Source organism: Tinamus guttatus, unplaced genomic scaffold, assembly GCF_059628265.1.
Source record: "Tinamus guttatus ecotype Peru unplaced genomic scaffold, ASM5962826v1 Tinamus_guttatus_pri_ptg000325l, whole genome shotgun sequence".
NCBI lineage: Eukaryota > Metazoa > Chordata > Aves > Tinamiformes > Tinamidae > Tinamus > Tinamus guttatus.
In genome coordinates, this window is record NW_028288859.1 from 470,595 (window position 1) to 489,325 (window position 18,731).

Below are 18,731 nucleotides of genomic sequence, written 5' to 3' on the forward strand. Positions count from 1 at the left end.
ATATTCTGTAATTTTTCCTGAAAAAGCTGTAAGTAAATGAAGCTAAAGCAAAATTTTGAGTCTTTAGAAGAAATGTGATTTGAAATGCATTTCACTTAAGCTCTTGCAACAGAATATATTATGGAAAAGTCCCTGGAAAATTTTTTTAGATATCAGTGTAAGTACCTGGGTTGTTGTTTTCATTGGGAAACTCTAGTTTTGAGAAAGCCATTTATTACCTGTTTGTCTCTGCTGTCATGGTGTTCTCACTGAACTGTCAATTCTATTTCCTCAAGAAGTTATCTTCTGTTTGTTTGAAGTTTTATCTTGTTCTGTCACAGATGAAGACTTATACGTGTCAACGTATACACTTGTATAAGACTCTTAGTCATTATGTTTGAGTGATTCCATTGAATGTTTTCTCTATGTATATAAAGAAGCAAAAATAATACAGAAATGCAGGCTCATATTTCCACTGGAGCCAATGATCTGTTTCATGGACTTTATTCTTTCAGCTGTCTGCAGCACTGACTGTAGCAGATTGTCACTGCGACATTAATACTACTTCTCTTTTTCATCCCCCCTACAGTTTTTCACATAACTAAAAGTTAAAATGTAATAAATATTTGCTATTTTGCTTTTTTCTTCTTCTTGCTCTCATTAGAAAGAATATAAGAGGGACTTTGAAGAGTCCATTAAGGGCAGAAACCTTACTGGCTTGGAGATTACGCCATCCTTATTACATGTCAAATATGCAACCAAAATAGCAAGCGAGGTAGCAGTTACTCTGTGTTTAATTCCTCTGTCAGATTAAATAATTTCACTAATTATCCTCAGCAGCATTTCTTCACACTTTCTTTACCCTAACCATTCACATCAAGCATGTTGACACATTTTTGTCTAGTGATCTAATTTGTTGTGGACATTTATTTCATTGTTCGTTACCTGTACTCATCTTTACTGTATCCCTTCCTGACATCCGTGAGTCTAACTGTTCCATTGTGGGGTGTGTGTGTGTGTGTGTGTGTGTGTGCCTTTTCAATTTACATAGTACAATTCTTACTATCTTGTGTTCTGTTTCTGTAGTTTGTGTATAATCCCATATAATACTCTTTATTGCTAATTGCGGTGTGCAGTACTCTATCTATCTAGTGTGGGTTTGCATTTTTTTTCCCCTTGTTCTTCTGCAGAAAGAATATAGGAAGGATCTGGAGGAAGGTGTCAAAGGCAAAGGTCTCACAGCTTTAGAAGAGACTCCAGATATGCTGAGAGCAAAGAATGCAACCCAAATCCTAAATGAGGTAGATCAAAAGCTGCTTGAAACATATCTGAACGAATATAATAGCCTCCCCTCGATAAGTGCACATGACAGTATAACACTAACATGAACTGGTCACTAGAAAATCTTGAGCTTAAAAAAAGGAGCCTGAACTTGTAGTGAACAGTTCCAGGCTGTACAGTAACATTTTATGTCACTGTCAGGAATATAGAGAGAAATCAGGTGCCGTAATCAATAGCCAGATCAGTCAAGGAATAAACTAAATCAAGATAGCGCGGCAGCAAGGCTAAGGGTAGGAACTGAAGGTGACAGTTTGGCAAGCTGAGTGTCCTAGGTCATGGCAGTTACTAATAATTGGTAACCAAAGTTGAGGAGACAAGAAGGAAATGAGAGGTCAGATAGAGACCAGAATGAGGGAGCCAGTCGGGTTGCTTCAGCGAGTGGGAGATAGGCTGGGTGCAGCGAGCTCTTCTCAGGAGCTTTGAGCATAAACGGCTGTGCCAGAAACACAGCCGTGCTTGCGGCCCTTCCCCTCCCAGGACTGACAAGTGCCAAGCTGCTGTAGCAGCCTGGCAGGGGCTTTATTTGTGTAGTGGACTGGTGTAGTAAATATTTCATAGTGACTGTTTTTGGAGATTAAGCTTAGCTCATATTTTTGCCAAACTTCATCAAGCCAAAAACTGAAATAACTTTTTAAATCTTACTGATATTATGGCCTGTTAACAACATACTCTTCAAGAGAAGTATGCTGATTGACAACATTTTATAGTTACTAATGCTGTGAGTGTTTTAGAATTATTCAAAGAGCTTTTATTACCACAGAAATTTTATTACCACAAGGAGACATATTCAGCTTAGTTCAGCAGAGCTTACTTAGAGAGATATAAATTACACGAGTTTATACAAAACAAGTCTTTTACACCTTAGTGGGTATCATTCCCACCTTTGGGAGAGAGACTACTGCAGTGTCTCCATTTACTGCTACAGGAGTGCAGTTTGTTCTTGAGACTTAAGGGACACACTTTTTAATATGCATTTCATACTCTTTAGTATATAGGAGGAAAAAAATTCCGTATTAAAATAGACACTTTAATGACATTATATGTGTTCTTAACTGTGAGTTTATATTAGTATTACTCCTGTTTTATGGTGTTGTGAGACTATCTGAAGTTGCCAAAGGGATTGCATTCTATTGATATTTTTAAAGTATCTATTTGCTCTCTTCATTTGCAGAAAGAGTACAAAAAAGCACTGGAAATGGAAATCAAAGGAAGAGGTCTGACAGAACTGGCTTTAGAGACACCAGATTTTGTGAGAGCAAAGAATGCCACTGACATTGCCAGCCAGGTACGTGCAAATATCTCTTATGTTGTATCTGTTGTCTTAATTTATTTTTAAGAAAATTCATTAACATTTTTTCTGTGTAAACAAAAATTGTTGTCATATATGTGGGTAAGGCAGCTAAATGTGAGCTTTCTCCAACAGATCAAATACAAACAATTGGCAGAAATGGAGAAAGCCAATTACACCAGTGTTGTTGATACTCCAGAGATTATTCATGCCCAGCAGGTCAAGAACCTTTCAAGCCAGGTAACCTGAGTGATGAGAGTTAATCATTGGTCACATGGGAACAAATTTGCAGATAATAGTTTGGCACATTTTTTTCTTCAATAAATCTGAATGACTACCTGTCACAACATATAGTGGCAAACCAAATTTCCTATAGCGGTGGTGGGGCGTCTCTTACATTAACTTTGATGTGTTATTAATTCATTCTAATATGCATAAAATGGCATAATAATTCCCATTGATTTTACAGTACTGAAGCTGATTTAGCTCTAAGTAGATATAGCTGAATTTTCCTATCTCTTAATAACATTAACTATTTAAAATAAACAGTTGCTTAAGATATATAACCTGAGTTCATATCAAACACAGAAGTCTCACATTTCTATAGAGATGGGAGTAATGCCAGGTTTCTTATTACTGTTTTTATTAATGTAATGATTTTTTTTTGTATCAGAAAAAGTATAAGGAAGATGCAGAAAGGACCATGCCATACTATGTGCCTGTTGTAGACACACCAGAAATGCAGAGAGTCCGTGAGAATCAAAAGAACTTTAGCACAGTACGTATAAATATAATAAACACTATTAAATAGCAAAAATCTGCAGCTTTTTTTTTTAATTTAATAAGATCCCAGTATTACACTTGATAGGCTTTATATTCTCAGGGATTCTCAGTCAAGAGATCTGCTATGTATGCAGCAGCCTAATTATGTGTTACACAGGCAAACAAAAAGATAAGGAGAGTTTTTGAAAAAACATTCTTTTTGGCTGCAGTGCTTTGGCAATTCCTGTGCTAACAATAGAAATTCTACTCACAGTGGTTGTCCAGTGATGCCAGGGGGATTACCTACAAGACCGTATTGTCAGTATGAACAATTACAATTACACCACAGTCCTTGAGATCTTTAGCTTTCAGTGCTGACACTTAATTCTTTTAGGTACCATCTGGCATCTTTCAGGATTTCTCAGTGAATTTAATAAAGGATCTTCTATTGCTAGTTTAAGTGAGAATACTTGCAACTGTGCTGCATCACTATTAGAAATATTGAAATGATCTGTTCACATATGTAAATTGTTTGCTTTTCTTCAAACAAACAAACAAAAAACACCAAGAGTAAGATTTTATGGCCTAGAATCAACATTTGGTATTTTATTTTTTTTTAACAGCTTCAGTATCAGTGGGACCTGCAGAACAGTAAAGGAAAAGTTACAGTGGTCCAAGACACACCGGAAATACTGCGTGTGAAAGAAAATCAGAAGAATTTCAGCTCGGTATTGTTATTTTTTGTTTTCAATGCTTATTTCAAAAAAAATAGTAAGTTTTATAAAATAATTATTTTAGGCTCTTATGTTGTTAGTGACTAGGTTCTTCACCTGCTTAAATGAGTATAAGAACTTTTCAAGCAAAGCTGATTTTATTCTAAGGAGATTGAGATATACCTGACTTTTCCTGCCTGTTTTTATCTTTTTATCTTTTTTTCTCCCCCTCTGAGAGCCCAGATTGACTTCTTTCACATGTACACAGCTTTGAGGCAGTTAAACAGTCAGTCCTGTGTTTACAGGAGCTTTGCTGATATCCACCTTTCTTTTGTCATGTGGCTTTGCAGGTAGTGCAGTCTTGCTGTGCTGCAAATGTCGTATTTCAGTGAGAAGTAAACTGTCTGTCCTGATTTGTTTCGCATTTCATGTTTGTTTTGCTATTTTGTTTTGCAACTAGTGTCTTCAGCACAGTAAGTACAAGAAATTTTTGTAAATTATCAAACAAATTAGAAAAAGAACAAAGTAAAACTACAGCAAATGCTAGTTTTTTCGATCTTAAAATTAGTCTGCAAATGTATTGTTATTACTAGAATATACAATCAGTCCCTTTTTTGCACAAATGACACTTATGTAGCAGGATAATCTTCAGGTAGGCAAAATAAGCTTGACTGGCCTTACTAAGCAGGGAGTAGAGGTGATCTCCTTTGCCGGCTTTCAGAATATACCACTGTGCACATGTCACTGTCTTGAGCCTGTATTCACTTTCTAGAAGACATAATGCTGTTTTGTGCTTAACATTGTTGTCTTGATTCTAAATATTAAGATTTTATATAAAGAAGATATTGGAACTGGAACTACTATTGAAAAGACACCAGAGATGCAGAGAGTTAAACGAACCCAGGATGCAATTAGCTCGGTACAAAACCACTGGTTTTTAATACTCTTACCAATGCTAATTCAACTTAAAATAATGTACTCTTTCCCCTCTTTCTTTTTTTTCTCACATGTTGCTAACTGTGGTTTGGCAATAATCTGTCCAGCTAAGAGTTACTTTCTAAGTTTTCCTATTATTATTATTATTAAATATTATTTCTAATGATTAACAATGAATTTGTTACTTAATCCATTTCTAAACCATTAAAGTTTTTGTCATAATTCTAATCCCAAATGTAGTTTAGTTAGCACATTTCTTGTAAAACCTTTATGTTATAGGAAACTTTTAATACCCTAAAATTGGAATAAGGAGATAAGTATGAATTATTTTTTGTTTGAAAATTGTAAATCTTTGTCATGCTTTTTTTGAATGCTCACATCATTTTAGCATAAAAGATACTAACATTTCAGATTGTTGTTTCATGCACAGTTTGTTAAATATGTTCTTGGGAAATGCTATTTTTGTGTTATGCAGAAGTAGAAATTTAAATAGTGCTGATACTGAATGTTTTTATTGTTATGTTGGATGGTGATATACACCATGTTTCATTAGCAGATTGCTTGTAAAGATGATGGGAATACTTTAATAGAAGCTGTGTGCTCGTGTTGAAGCTAGTGAGATCTTTTCAGCCTCCTTGAAGTGACAATAATGATCTTTATGTATCTACATATGAATCAAGGTGCCTTTTTTATGCCATTAGGCCAAGTTTTTTAGGAATAATTTTTCATCGTTGGTATCACAATGTGAGATATCTCAAAGAAACTCAGCTGTTAGAGATCAGGAGTTGTGCTTGCTGAAGTGATGATCCTGGGAGAGGTTAGATACCCAAATTTGGAGCTTCAGCTGAAAAATTCTGACTCAACCAAGATTCTCTGCTCTTTTACTCTGAGCTCAGTTATTGTTAAATTGCTTTGTAAAAATGGGGTAATATTCCTTTTTTAAAACCAAGAAAGCAAAGAAACTCTTCCTTGCTGCTTTAGATGAACATTCCTGGCTAACTGTCCAGCTGGTATCTCGGGAGTCCAGGGCTAGAAGGAGGTAGTTTCCAAAGGCTGGAGGATGAGATTCAGTAGGAAAAATGTCTAGCAAGTACACTGTAAGATAGCCAAAGGTGCTGTGATAATATCAATACTTCTTGTAGCTTCTTTATGGGTTTCCTTCCATCAGAGGACCTGCTTTAGTACCCCAGATTTCAATGAGTTTGTATCATGTAAATGACTTATGCTTCTTTATTCATGTGACTTGATACCCATGTATTTGTCAACTGTGCTTTAATTTAACCCTTTTATTTTTTCCAATATCTTTGCGTTTGTAGATTAAGTACAAGGAGAGTATTGGAAAAGGAACTCCAATTCCTGATCTCCCAGAAGTGAAGCGTGTCAAGGAGACCCAGAAGCACATCAGCTCGGTAGTGGCATATCTTTTTTTACTTACCTGTTTGAATTGCTCAGCTATATCTTCTTGCTTCCATTCTAGAAAATCCCTTATGTTTTTTTAATAGTGCTGTCGTTTTTATCCAGGACTTAGAGAGAGAATATTCTTGCAGAACTTAAGGTTTAATCTCAGCTGGTGTTGATGGCTACTGTGAACAGAGAACAGAGCTCTTAAATATCTAGATTTAGCAGGAGGTAGTTCAAATACATGAATGAACGGTGTTTTCGTAATGGTTTGGTTGTTAACAGTACAACAAAGCCCTGGAAATGTTAACTACCAGAGGAGTAATACAGTTAAGTTTTCTAAACTAAAGCGAAGAGCAGAAGATACAAACTTTCACTCCACACAGCATAATATTGAAGTTTATGACGTGCTGTAATGAAATGATCCATTGAATTGAGCAGGTTAAAAAGACCTATCAGGAATTTGATAAGTTGATGACTGCACTTAAAAAATGCTGAGTCAAATACATAGTGCACATATTTAATATAATTAAATTATATTAAATATGAATAAATATAAAAATTATATTAAATATGAATAAATATAAAAATTAAATTATATTAAAGATTATATTTACCTGTAAACCAGGTGAAGGACCTATCCAAAAGTACTGTAACTGAGTTATTGTGGAAGGATTATTATCACCTCACCTTTCTGGGTGCTTGTATTCTACAGGTATTGTACAAAGAGGACCTAGGGACAGGTATCCCAACACCAGTCACTCCAGAAATAGAGAGAGTCAAACGCAATCAAGAACACATTAGCTCGGTATTACAAACAAACAAACAAACTTATTTTTGCATAGTAACATCCTAACATATTTTCTGGTTTTCTTCAGTGGTTTAGAATCTCACACTGCACCTTTTTTCTCCCTGGCAGTATTTTTAACTCATTTATTTTGCCTTTTTGTGCTTTAATTTTTTGGAGTGATTTACAACTTTATGTGCATTTCTTTTGAGAACCCAAACTGGAGGTAAGCTATCAAATTAACATGGTGTTCCATGTTCGTTTATCTTAACCCATTCTCTCTTACCTATTTTTACAGAATAATCAACCACAAGCCACTTCCTTAATATTCAGTTCTAGAACAAGTGTGAAATTAATAATAAAAAAAAAGTGATCCTAACACTAAACATAATTTACAAAACAGTCAGATTTAATGATTTTGCCTGTGTTGAGCTTTTTATTTTTTTTTTTCTGGAACATTTCTTGTACCTCACAGGTGTTATACAAAGAGGGCTTAGGGACTGGCACCCCCACACCGGTCACTCCAGAGATGGAGCGAGTCAAACGCAATCAAGAGAACATTAGCTCGGTACTGCTAAATCAAACAAAAATTAGCTCCTCAAATCACTGCCGTTTAACTTTTTGATAATAATTTTTTTAATTATTTGTTGAACTTTAAGCAGTCCTTTCTTAATCAAATCACTAAAAGCTTGTTAGTATCCTTATATTTTAATTTTTCACCTAAGTCTAATTTAATTGCTCTAGCTGTGAAATTTTAACTTCTTTTACTTAAAGCAGTTAAGTGGTTCCTTTTTCTCCCCCACTGAACCAGTAATACTGCGAGTGAATCTCACTGTCTTCCTCAGTAACACAGTTGGTCCTTCTAACAGTCTTCAGACTCGCCACTCTGATGCAGTGCAAACATAATCGTGAACTCCTAACACTTCTTGGAGCAAAGCAATTTAATGCCACTGGCGTGCTGTCTCTTTTCTTGTTTTTGTTGTGTTGGATGCTTCTATCCTACAGGTGTTTGTAAAGAAAATGTGGGCAATGCCCCCAGATCTCTGTAATACCAAACATGAAAAGTTCATAGTTAAGGAAATTCCTGTAGTAATGAGTTTCTCTCCAGACTTGTTGCTGCTCCAGACACCTTCCATTTAAATTACCATGCACAGTTTCAAGTGTTTTAAGACATAACTTAATTGTTTATTTCTAGTTTAATTGAGCAGCCTAGGACCAGTTTTGATTCACCAAGTGACATAACTGATGTGAAATCCAATCTTGATTTAAGGTTGATTTAAGGTTCTTCCAGTGCAGAAAAGGCACTGTTGTTACCCTGTTTGCTATAGTTAGTTGTTCACAAGAGGATCACAGCTCTCTCTAGCGTTGGTGAGACTATTTAGAAACCTTAGAGGGAAAGGTGCTTATTCAAGGAGCTTTTTTGGACTCCTTTCGGGGAAAGGACAAATACAAAAGAGTTTCCAGGTAACTCAAAATATGCTTTCAGAGAAAACACTCCTAAAATTCTTGTTGATGTTACTTGTGTGCACCCAGATGAGATGATAAAACCAGTTAGCAGAGTCTTTATTTTGAAGAGCCTTGGAACAGGGCTGACAGAATTGTATTGTTCCTACTTGAAAGTTTCACAGTATTAAGTTACTTTCCCTCTGTCTCTTTCCTTCTCTCCCATCCTCCTTTTTTTTTTCCTTTTTCCTTTTTCTTTTTCCTTTTTTTTTTCTTTTTTTAAAACCTCCTGCTGCCACACAGGTGTTATACAAGGAGGGACTGGGGATTGGCACCCCCGTACCTGTAACCCCCGAGATGGAGAGAGTCAAACGCAATCAAGAAAACTTTAGCTCGGTACATTTTTGTAATCTAAGAAAAGAAGTTCCCTGTAACTTCATTTCAGATGAGCTTTTTAACATTTGTACATGTTCTGTGCTTTCTAATTAACCTGCAAACATACAAGCATTCCTCTTCCACTGTTGGATTTTTCAGTAATTTTTTTAGTTATATGGTTACGTTTTAAAGTCTTTATCATAATCATAACACTTAAAACTTCATATCCCCTAATTCCTAAAGTTACTTTCGCTTTTGTAAAGCTTAAATCTTATTGTACATTTTCAAATTAACACCACTTAAAATTTGCTTTACTTCACTCCTCTGGTGCTTTGTTATTCCATTGGGGCATATCTAATAATTGAGTTATAGTATATAAACATCTCATAAGGCCTCCCCTGGATTAATGACCACTGTTAACTGTTTTGTATTTCCTAATTTTTCCTGCTTTCCAGTGGATTTCATAGGCATTATAGTTATATACAAGTTGCCTCTCTCAAATGTTTTTTTTTCCTTCTTAATTTTAACCCTCCCATTTGCTACATAGGTGTTGTACAAAGAGGATGTGGGGACAGGGACCCCAACACCTGTCACTCCTGAGATTGAAAGAGTCAAACGCAATCAAGAACACTTTAGCTCGGTATTTTTTAATTTGACAAGTGCAAATTCCCTTTTTGATCTATTTGAAAATAATTTTAACAGCAAAAAATGTACTCCTGTGTTTCCTTATAATCAACTCAAAAAATATTCCTATTCCCTTTGTTTTGACATTTTTCCTCCATAATTGCTACTTATATCATTCTTCCTCCATTGTTTTGATTATATCATCTTTATAATAACTTCTAGATCTCCCTCCCTTTTGACTCTTTTTAATTTTTTTTTTATTATTGAATGATATCTATTTTTCCTTGTGCTAATCACATCAGTCCTTGGTTTTGTTTCCTTTTTCGTTGTTTTTTTTCTATTTGCTTGTTTTTTGGGTTTTTTTCCCCTAGTTTTAATCCATATGGAAATTTAACTGTAAGTGACCTCATACCAATCTGTGGAAATGCTTTCAGCATAACAATGCTTTAATATATTTCAGTGTAATCTTATGGAATAGATGACAAAAATGGAGTCTATTTGTTGCTTTTGTTATGTATTTGATAACTCCTTCCTTTAGGAATTCTCTAACTATATTTTATTGCACAAAGAAAGTGTCCCAAATTCCTAGCTGGGCTGAACTGGTCTGGATTCAGTGGGAGGCCAGGCTTGCAGGGAATCGAATTGAGCAAAGACAGTGTTTTCCTCAGTGAGAGGAAGCTTTTACAGAAAGTATAAGAACAGTAATAATTGTAATTTGTCAGGTACCATTTTCATACATTCACCTTTATTATGAGCTCATCTGCATGTCCTTTCTGCAATAAACAGGTAGGATTCTGTAATATTAAAGTCTGAACCATAAGCAACATTTTACTCAGGGAATGGGTGACTCTCTTAATGAAGGAATATACAGAAAATCTTTCAGGAAGGAGCAGTAGGACTCAGGTAGTGTCAAGAAAAGATCACCCCACTTTTCACTATTGGTGAAAAAATAATCCTATACTTTGTTGTATTTTATGTAACACTTTAATCATAGGAGTAAGCAGTTTTTAATGTGTATCTCCAGGAGCACATAATTATTAACTAGAGAAGATGTTCTAGTGTTTGGGTGGAAGTCATTGCAGTGTCAGTGTTTAATATTATCTTCATAGATCTAGGGACTTTTCCCCTGCTGTTTCTGTTCAGGGCAGCTCTGAAAAAAATCTCTTATGTTCAGTTTGTTCAGTTCAGCAAACTGAGATACTCCTGTTTCCTGGTTCCTTTGTCATTTTTAACATAGCTGCATTGCCCCACAGGTATTATACAAGGAGGGTCTGGGGACAGGGACCCCAACACCGGTCACTCCTGAGATTGAAAGAGTCAAACGCAATCAAGAGAACTTTAGCTCGGTATCTTTTAATTTGACAAGTGCAAATTCCCTTTTTGATCTATTTGAAAATATTTTTAACAGCAAAAAATATACTCCTGTGTTTCCTTATAATCAACTCAAAAAATATTCCTATTCCCTTTGTTTTGACATTTTTCCTCCATAATTGCTACTTATATCATTCTTCCTCCATTGTTTTGATTATATCACCTTTATAATAATAACTTCTAGATCTCCCTCCCTTTTGACTCTTTTTAATTTTTTTTGTTATTCAATAATATCTATTTTTCCTTGTGTTAATCACATCAGTCCTTGGTTTTGTTTCCTTTTTTGTTGTTTTTTTTTTCCTTGTTTTTTGTTTTTTTCCCTTACTTTTAGTCCATATGGAAATTTAACTGTAAGTGACCTCATACCAATCTGTGGAAATGCTTTCAGCATAACAATGCTTTAATATATTTCAGTGTAATCTTATGGAATAGATGAAAAAAATGGAGTCTATTTGTTGCCTTTGTTATGTATTTGATACCTCCTTCCTTTAGGAATACTTTAACTATATTTTATTGCACAAAAAGGTGTCCCAAATTCCTAGCTAGGCTGAACTGGTCCGGATTCACTGGGAGCCCAGACTTGCAGGGCATCGAATTGAGCAAAGACAGTGTTTTCCTCAATGAGAGGAAGCTTTTACAGAAAGTATAAGAACAGTAATAATTGTAATTTGTCAGGTCAATTGGTCATTTTCATACATTCACCTTTATTATGAGCTCATCTGCGTGTCCATTCTGCAATAAACAAGTAGGATTCTGTAATATTAAAGTCTGAACCATAAGCAGCATTTTACTCAGGGAATGGGTGACTCTCTTAATGAAGGAATATACAGAAAATCTTTCAGGAAGGAGCAGTAGGACTCAGGTAGTGTCAAGAAAAGATCACCCCACTTTTCACTATTGGTGAAAAAATAATCCTATACTTTGTTGTATTTTATGTAACACTTTAATCATAGGAGTAAGCAGTTTTTAATGTGTATCTCCAGGAGCACATAATTATTAACTAGAGAAGATGTTCTAGTGTTTGGGTGGAAGTCATTGCAGTGTCAGTGTTTAATATTATCTTCATAGATCTAGGGATTTTTCCCCTGCTGTTTCTGTTCAGGGCAGCTCTGAAAAAAATCTCTTATGTTCAGTTTGTTCAGTTCAGCAAACTGAGATACTGCTGTTTCCTGGTTCCTTTATCATTTTTAACATAGCTGCATTGCCCCACAGGTATTATACAAGGAGAGTCTGGGGACAGGGACCCCAACACCGGTCACTCCTGAGATTGAAAGAGTCAAACGCAATCAAGAACACTTTAGCTCGGTATCTTTTAATTTGACAAGTGCAAATTCCCTTTTTGATCTATTTGAAAATAATTTTAACAGCAAAAAATGTATTCCTGTGTTTCCTTATAATCAACTCAAAAAATATTCCTATTCCTTTTGTTTTGATATTTTTCCTCCATAATTGCTACTTATATCATTCTTCCTCCATTGTTTTGATTATATCACCTTTATAATAATAACTTCTAGATCTCCCTCCCTTTTGACTCTTTTTAATTTTTTTTTTGTTATTGAATAATATCTATTTTTCCTTGTGCTAATCACATCAGTCCTTGGTTTTGTTTCCTTTTTTGTTGTTTTTTTTTTCCTTGTTTTTTGTTTTTTTCCCTTACTTTTAGTCCATATGGAAATTTAACTGTAAGTGACCTCATATCAATCTGTGGAAATGCTTTCAGCATAATAATTCTTTAATATATTTCAGTGTAATCTTATGGAATAGATGAAAAAAATGGAGTCTATTTGTTGCTTTTGTTATGTATTTGATACCTCCTTCCTTTAGGAATTCTTTAACTATATTTTATTGTACAAAGAAGGTGTCCCAAATTCCTAGCTAGGCTGAACTGGTCTGGATTCAGTGGGAGCCCAGGCTTACAGGGCATTGAATTGAGCAAAAACAGTGTTTTCCTCAATGAGAGGAAGCTTTTACAGAAAGTATAAGAACAGTAATAATTGTAATTTGTCAGGTCAATTGGTCATTTTCATACATTCACCTTTATTATGAGCTCATCTGCGTGTCCTTTCTGCAATAAACAAGTAGGATTCTGTAATATTAAAGTCTGAACCATAAGCAACATTTTACTCAGGGAATGGGTGACTCTCTTAATGAAGGAATATACAGAAAATCTTTCAGGAAGGAGCAGTAGGACTCAGGTAGTGTCAAGAAAAGATCACCCCACTTTTCACTATTGGTGAAAAAATAATCCTATACTTTGTTGTATTTTATGTAACACTTTAATCATAGGAGTAAGCAGTTTTTAATGTGTATCTCCAGGAGCACATAATTATTAATTAGAGAAGATGTTCTAGTGTTTGGGTGGAAGTCATTGCAGTGTCAGTGTTTAATATTATCTTCATAGATCTAGGGATTTTTCCCCTGCTGTTTCTGTTCAGGGCAGCTCTGAAAAAAATCTCTTATGTTCAGTTTGTTCAGTTCAGCAAACTGAGATACTGCTGTTTCCTGGTTCCTTTATCATTTTTAACATAGCTGCATTGCCCCACAGGTATTATACAAGGAGGGTCTGGGGACAGGGACCCCAACACCGGTCACTCCTGAGATTGAGAGAGTCAAACGCAATCAAGAAAACTTTAGCTCGGTATTGTTTTTACTTGAAAAACACCGATTTCCCCTTTTGATCTATTTGGAAATAATTTTAACACCCTGAAATTACTCTTGCATTTTCTTATAATCAACTCACACAAAGGAATATTCCTATTCCCTTTATTTTGTCATTTTTTCTCCATAATTATTACTTACATCATTCTTGCTCCACTGTTTTGATTATGTCACCTTTACAATAATAACTTTTAGATTCACCCTCTTTTGACTCTCTTTATAATTTTTTTCTTAGTTTTTAAATAATATCCGCTTTTTCCTGTTGTTAATACAATCAGCCCTCTTTTTTTTTTCTTATTCTGATTTTTAGTGTGTTAGAAAACTAAACTATAAATGGACTGATACCAATCTGTGGAAATGCTGTGCTCTAATATGCGCCAGTGTAACCGGCTGTGGTATTTATGGAATGGAGAAACAGAGCCTAATTGTTTCTTCCTCTTGCTTTGTATCTGATAACTCCTTTCTTTAGGAGTTCTTTAGCTATATATTGATGCACAAAGACAGTGTGTTATGTGTAACTTGAGAAGCATTTAGTAAAGTAGAGAAGCTATTCTAGATTTCTTCCAGAAGTTGTTGCAGTGTCCCAGGTTAACTTTATTTGATTTTTCCTTGCTCGGTTGGTTGGTTCAGAGCAGAGGGCGCATTCTGTGCTTCTCAGCAAGCCGAGGGGCACTTTCCTTTGCTTGTTCCTTCTCTAACATCACCGTGTTACCCCGCAGGTGTTGTACAAAGAGGATCTGGGGACAGGAACCCCAATACCTGTCACTCCTGAGCTTGAGAGAGTCAAACGCAATCAAGAACACATTAGCTCGGTATTTGTGGAGGACAACAAAATCCTGTTTAACTCCACTTAAATTGAATTTTTTTAACCTTTATTAAAAAAAAAAAAGTGGTCCGGTCCTTACCTTACTCCGGTCCTTACTCCATGTAATCAACTTATAAAAACATCCTTTTTTCCTTCACCGTACTCCCCTTCTTCATAAATACCCCTACCTCTTCTTCATGATTATTTATTTAATCCTATATATCTTTAACCATTTTGCTCTGTGTTCTGACTCCCTTTTCCTGTATTTTTTTTAAATCCTATTATTTTCTGTTCTAATGCTGTTATAGAACAGTGTGGGTCTGAGTTTCCAGCAGGCTGCCATGGTGGTCTCCCATCCAGCATGAAAATATAAGATATTTGTTTGCCTTATTCTGACCTTCTAAACAGAACCATAGACCTGTTTGCCTTCAGAACCCAATTGGTGCCATCCCGTCTGCTTTGCTTTTAGCACACAGTAGAGCAGGCTGAGATGCAGGAGACCCAGTACTGTAAGACCCAGGAGACTTCATGTTGGATGTAATTATTACTGAATTCTGATTTTCTTTTACTCTTGATGCTTCCTTGTTACTATGCAGGTGTTGTACAAAGAGAACGTGGGGACTGGCACCCCCATTCCAGTCACTCCAGAGATGGAGAGGGTCAAACACAATCAAGAAATCTGTAGTTCGGTACTTTACCAAGGAAAAAAGTTCCCTTTAACTCTTTAAATGAATATTTTAACAGTTTTTATATATGAATGCTTTAACACTTTTCCAGAATAATGCCCACTGTAGGTCTAAGGCAGCTTAAATAAATGACTCTTTCTTACCCATGTTTTACACGATTTCTTTAACTTTTTGTAGTTTAACTGTCTTTTTGGAAACTTCTTCTAATGCTCTATTCTAATCCTAAAAAGTTTTAATGAATACCCTTAATTTTCTTTCAAATGCTGACTTTTTATTATTATAGACTTCACACTCATAGCATCCTCAAATCTTGTATATCGTTTTCTTTTGTGGTTTTTGTGTATGTAGCACTTACACTATTAAAAGAGTGATCTTATAGTTAAAAGGACAGCTAAACCTTACATCACTAGTAAAATATTGCTAGGTATTTAAAAAAGTATATATATATATATAATACTTAGGCCCTGTGAAATTAAATACAAGAAAAAAATGTCTAAGGCTTCAGATTTGTCTACAACTGCCTTTTAATTTATTCCTGCTCTCTTTGGCTCATTTCTTATGTTCTTAGGTGTTATACAAAGAAAACATAGGGCAAGCAACCCCAACACCTGTCACTCCCGAGATGGAAAGAGTCAAACGCAATCAAGAAATCATTAGCTCGGTATATTGAACAGAAAACCAGGTCTTCAAAGCTGAAGTGTTCAACATAACTGTTCTAATAATCATAATAATCATTTAAAACATAGCAGTTTTTTATAATCTCTTGCTTTCTAACTTCAGAAAACAAAATGACTACCTAGCATAACCCCCTACTTTTTTGTGCTTACACAGAAATTGTAGTATCTTGTATTTTAACACTATTTTCTTAGAGCTGGTTTTGATCTTTTTCTTCAGTAGACATCTTTTCTTTGCACTTTTTTTTTTTAACTCTTTCTCACTACTATTTTGCAGTAGTATTGAGTCCATTTCTGCATCTTAGTATAACCCTGGCAGTGCCCCTGTTGCTGCACTGGGCCCAAATCTAACCTTTTCTAAATGGCAGAATTCAGAACCTTTCTTGTGTGTGTGTTTTTGGTTTTGCTTTTGGTTTTGGTTCTTGTTTTTTGCTTTTTGTTTTTTTTTGGTGGTGATGCCTTTTTAATGATATTTGGATACTCCTTTGTATCCTTTAGGTTTTGTACAAAGAAAATGTGGGGAAAGTGACCCCAACACCAGTCACTCCAGAGATGGAGAGAGTCAAACGGAATCAAGAAATCATTAGCTCGGTATCTTAAAAATAGTTGTTTTCCCCCTCACCTTTAATCCTATGTTTTAATGAAGTAACATTCTAACAAATTACTGAAAAATGATTTCTAAAATAGATACACCTGTTCTTTCTTTTTTTTTTTTTTTTTTTTTGGAAATTAATATCTCCTCCTCTAAAATATAGCTAGTTTAGGTGTTAACCTCCTGCTCTGGAGATGAAAGCCTGTTCTGCAGCCCCCTTCCTTCAGCGCACGGCTCTATCCAGCTGGGACAGCCAAGCTCCCTGCAGGCCACAACGCAGGTCTGGACCTCGCTGGGCAGAGTTGCAGTTTTCATTGGCTTTTCAGCAAACAGGGTATAGCTTAAAAAAAAAAAAAAAAAAGCCCTCAAACACAACCCATCCAAACCAAAGCAGAGGCAGGAGGCCACGTGGATGGGGGCGGATGGTGTCGTGAGGGTGCGATAAGCTGTGCCGGCCTCTCACAGCAGCAGCTCCGGGGCTGTCCCTGGCCCTGCCCTTGGGATGCAGATGCTGAGCAGCAGTTTCTCAGCCTCCTCCTGCCCTGTTTCAAATTATACCTGGGGGGGGGCAGTTTCTCAGCAAGGCAAAACAAGCACTTCTGAAATAGCTCTCCAGGGTCACCGGCCACTTCCCAGGGCTTTATGGAGCCTGTAGCTGGATAGAGCCCTTCTTTGTTAATTGAAAAAAAAAAATCCTTTTAACAGGCTTTTCTTTTGCAGTTTATTTTTCTTACCCTTCCTTATACCATTAGCCGCTTGCCTTTTGTGCAGTGCTGCATACTGTAATCCCTCATGGTCTTTTTTTGGAACTTGATAACTAAGAAATAATTTATGTTCAAATACTTCTGATATATGTATTTTTAAAGAAACTGGATACATCTTTTGTATCCCACAGGTGTTGTACAAAGAAAACTTGGGGCGAGCAACCCCCACCCCTATCACTCCAGAGATGGAGAGAGTCAAACGCAATCAAGAACACATTAGCTCGGTATTGTCTGGAGGACATAAAATGGGATTTCATAGAGATATGATAGAGCTTTTTTTCTTTCTTTCCTTCTTTTCTTCTTTCTTTCTTTCTTTTTTTTTGAAGAACATCTGCCTGTTTTTTCTTAACCCTTTTATTTTTTCCCCTGAAATTTAAAAATTCATTATTTAAAATTCTACTACTCAAAGGAATCTTTTACTTTGTTGATAATTAACTTTTTTGATAATTAACTTTTTTAATACTGTTTTTCCTCTGTTTTTTTTTCTTTCTTTGTTTTCTCTCCTAATGAATGCTGTTTACTCTAAACCCAGTAACACTCGAGCAGTCAGTGTACCTGTTTGTGACTGTGGGTTACTTTGTGGTCTGTAGGTTGTGTACAAGGAAGGCCTAGGGAACGCAACCCCCACTCCGGTCACTCCAACTCCAGAGATGGAGAGAGTCAAACGCAATCAAGAGAACATTAGCTCGGTACTGAAAGAGGAAAGACAACCACCTTATATTAAAAAAAATAATCACTTGGAAAAAACACACCCTTCTAATTTAGCCTTACTTTATCAGTTTCCCTTATTTCTGCTTATTTTTCCTTTTGATTTTTACCTTTTCCTCTAGCAAATAACTTCTCTTTAACTAACTGCTTTGTTTCCAAGATCTTTTCCATCCCTTGCAGTGATGGGTAACAGTAACGCCATGGACAGCGCGAGCTCTGAGCAGGTCCAGCCTTCATCTGTGGACTCTTTTTGTGCACTCCAGGTATTGTACAAAGAACATCTGGCAAAAGGGACTCCAACACCAATGACTCCAGAGATGGAGAGGGCCAAACGCAATCAAGAGAACATTAGCTCGGTACGTCCTGCTAAAATGTGGATTATCTTCCTTACTCGGTTTGAAATAACTGTGCAAATATTGACATTAGTCCCACATATTAGTTTGAAGTATAAACTCCTTTAACAGTTGCTTTTTAAAATCCTATCGCAGTTGGCTATTCCTGTGTAATTAGTTGCTCTATTTTTTTTAATGGTAAAAAATGAATTTCAAATTGAAAGTAATTTCTGTGATTAGTGGACTATGCGAGTTGTAAAATGTGCATTCTTCAATAACAGTATATTTTCTTTTAGGTGCTGACAATATCCTTCAGTTTATGTAAACAATGCCAAACCTGGGAGCTTCCTCCTTTGACACCAAGTCTTTGCTAACCTTTTGCTCCAGATGTAAAAGTTCTGTCGTGCCCCTTCTTGTCAATGTTCATGTCCATAACATAGTTCATGACTCCCGTGGTTAATGCAGGCTGCATTTGCAAACAAGTGGTTACAGTAG

At 35.8% G+C, this 18,731-nt stretch overlaps 1 protein-coding gene across 1 annotated transcript in view; it reads left to right on the forward strand.

Moving 5' to 3' along the window:
- NEB (nebulin) overlaps window positions 1-18,731 on the forward strand; it is a 120,218-nt gene that overhangs the window by 98,148 nt on the left and 3,339 nt on the right. Inside the window, 17 exon segments of the mRNA XM_088529148.1 lie at window positions 644-754; window positions 1,170-1,280; window positions 2,492-2,605; window positions 2,744-2,848; window positions 3,282-3,386; window positions 3,994-4,098; window positions 4,910-5,002; window positions 6,336-6,428; window positions 7,133-7,225; window positions 7,680-7,772; window positions 14,395-14,487; window positions 15,077-15,169; window positions 15,735-15,827; window positions 16,339-16,431; window positions 17,328-17,420; window positions 17,787-17,885; window positions 18,168-18,260. Coding sequence (XP_088385274.1) covers window positions 644-754; window positions 1,170-1,280; window positions 2,492-2,605; window positions 2,744-2,848; window positions 3,282-3,386; window positions 3,994-4,098; window positions 4,910-5,002; window positions 6,336-6,428; window positions 7,133-7,225; window positions 7,680-7,772; window positions 14,395-14,487; window positions 15,077-15,169; window positions 15,735-15,827; window positions 16,339-16,431; window positions 17,328-17,420; window positions 17,787-17,885; window positions 18,168-18,260 — 1,680 coding nt within the window.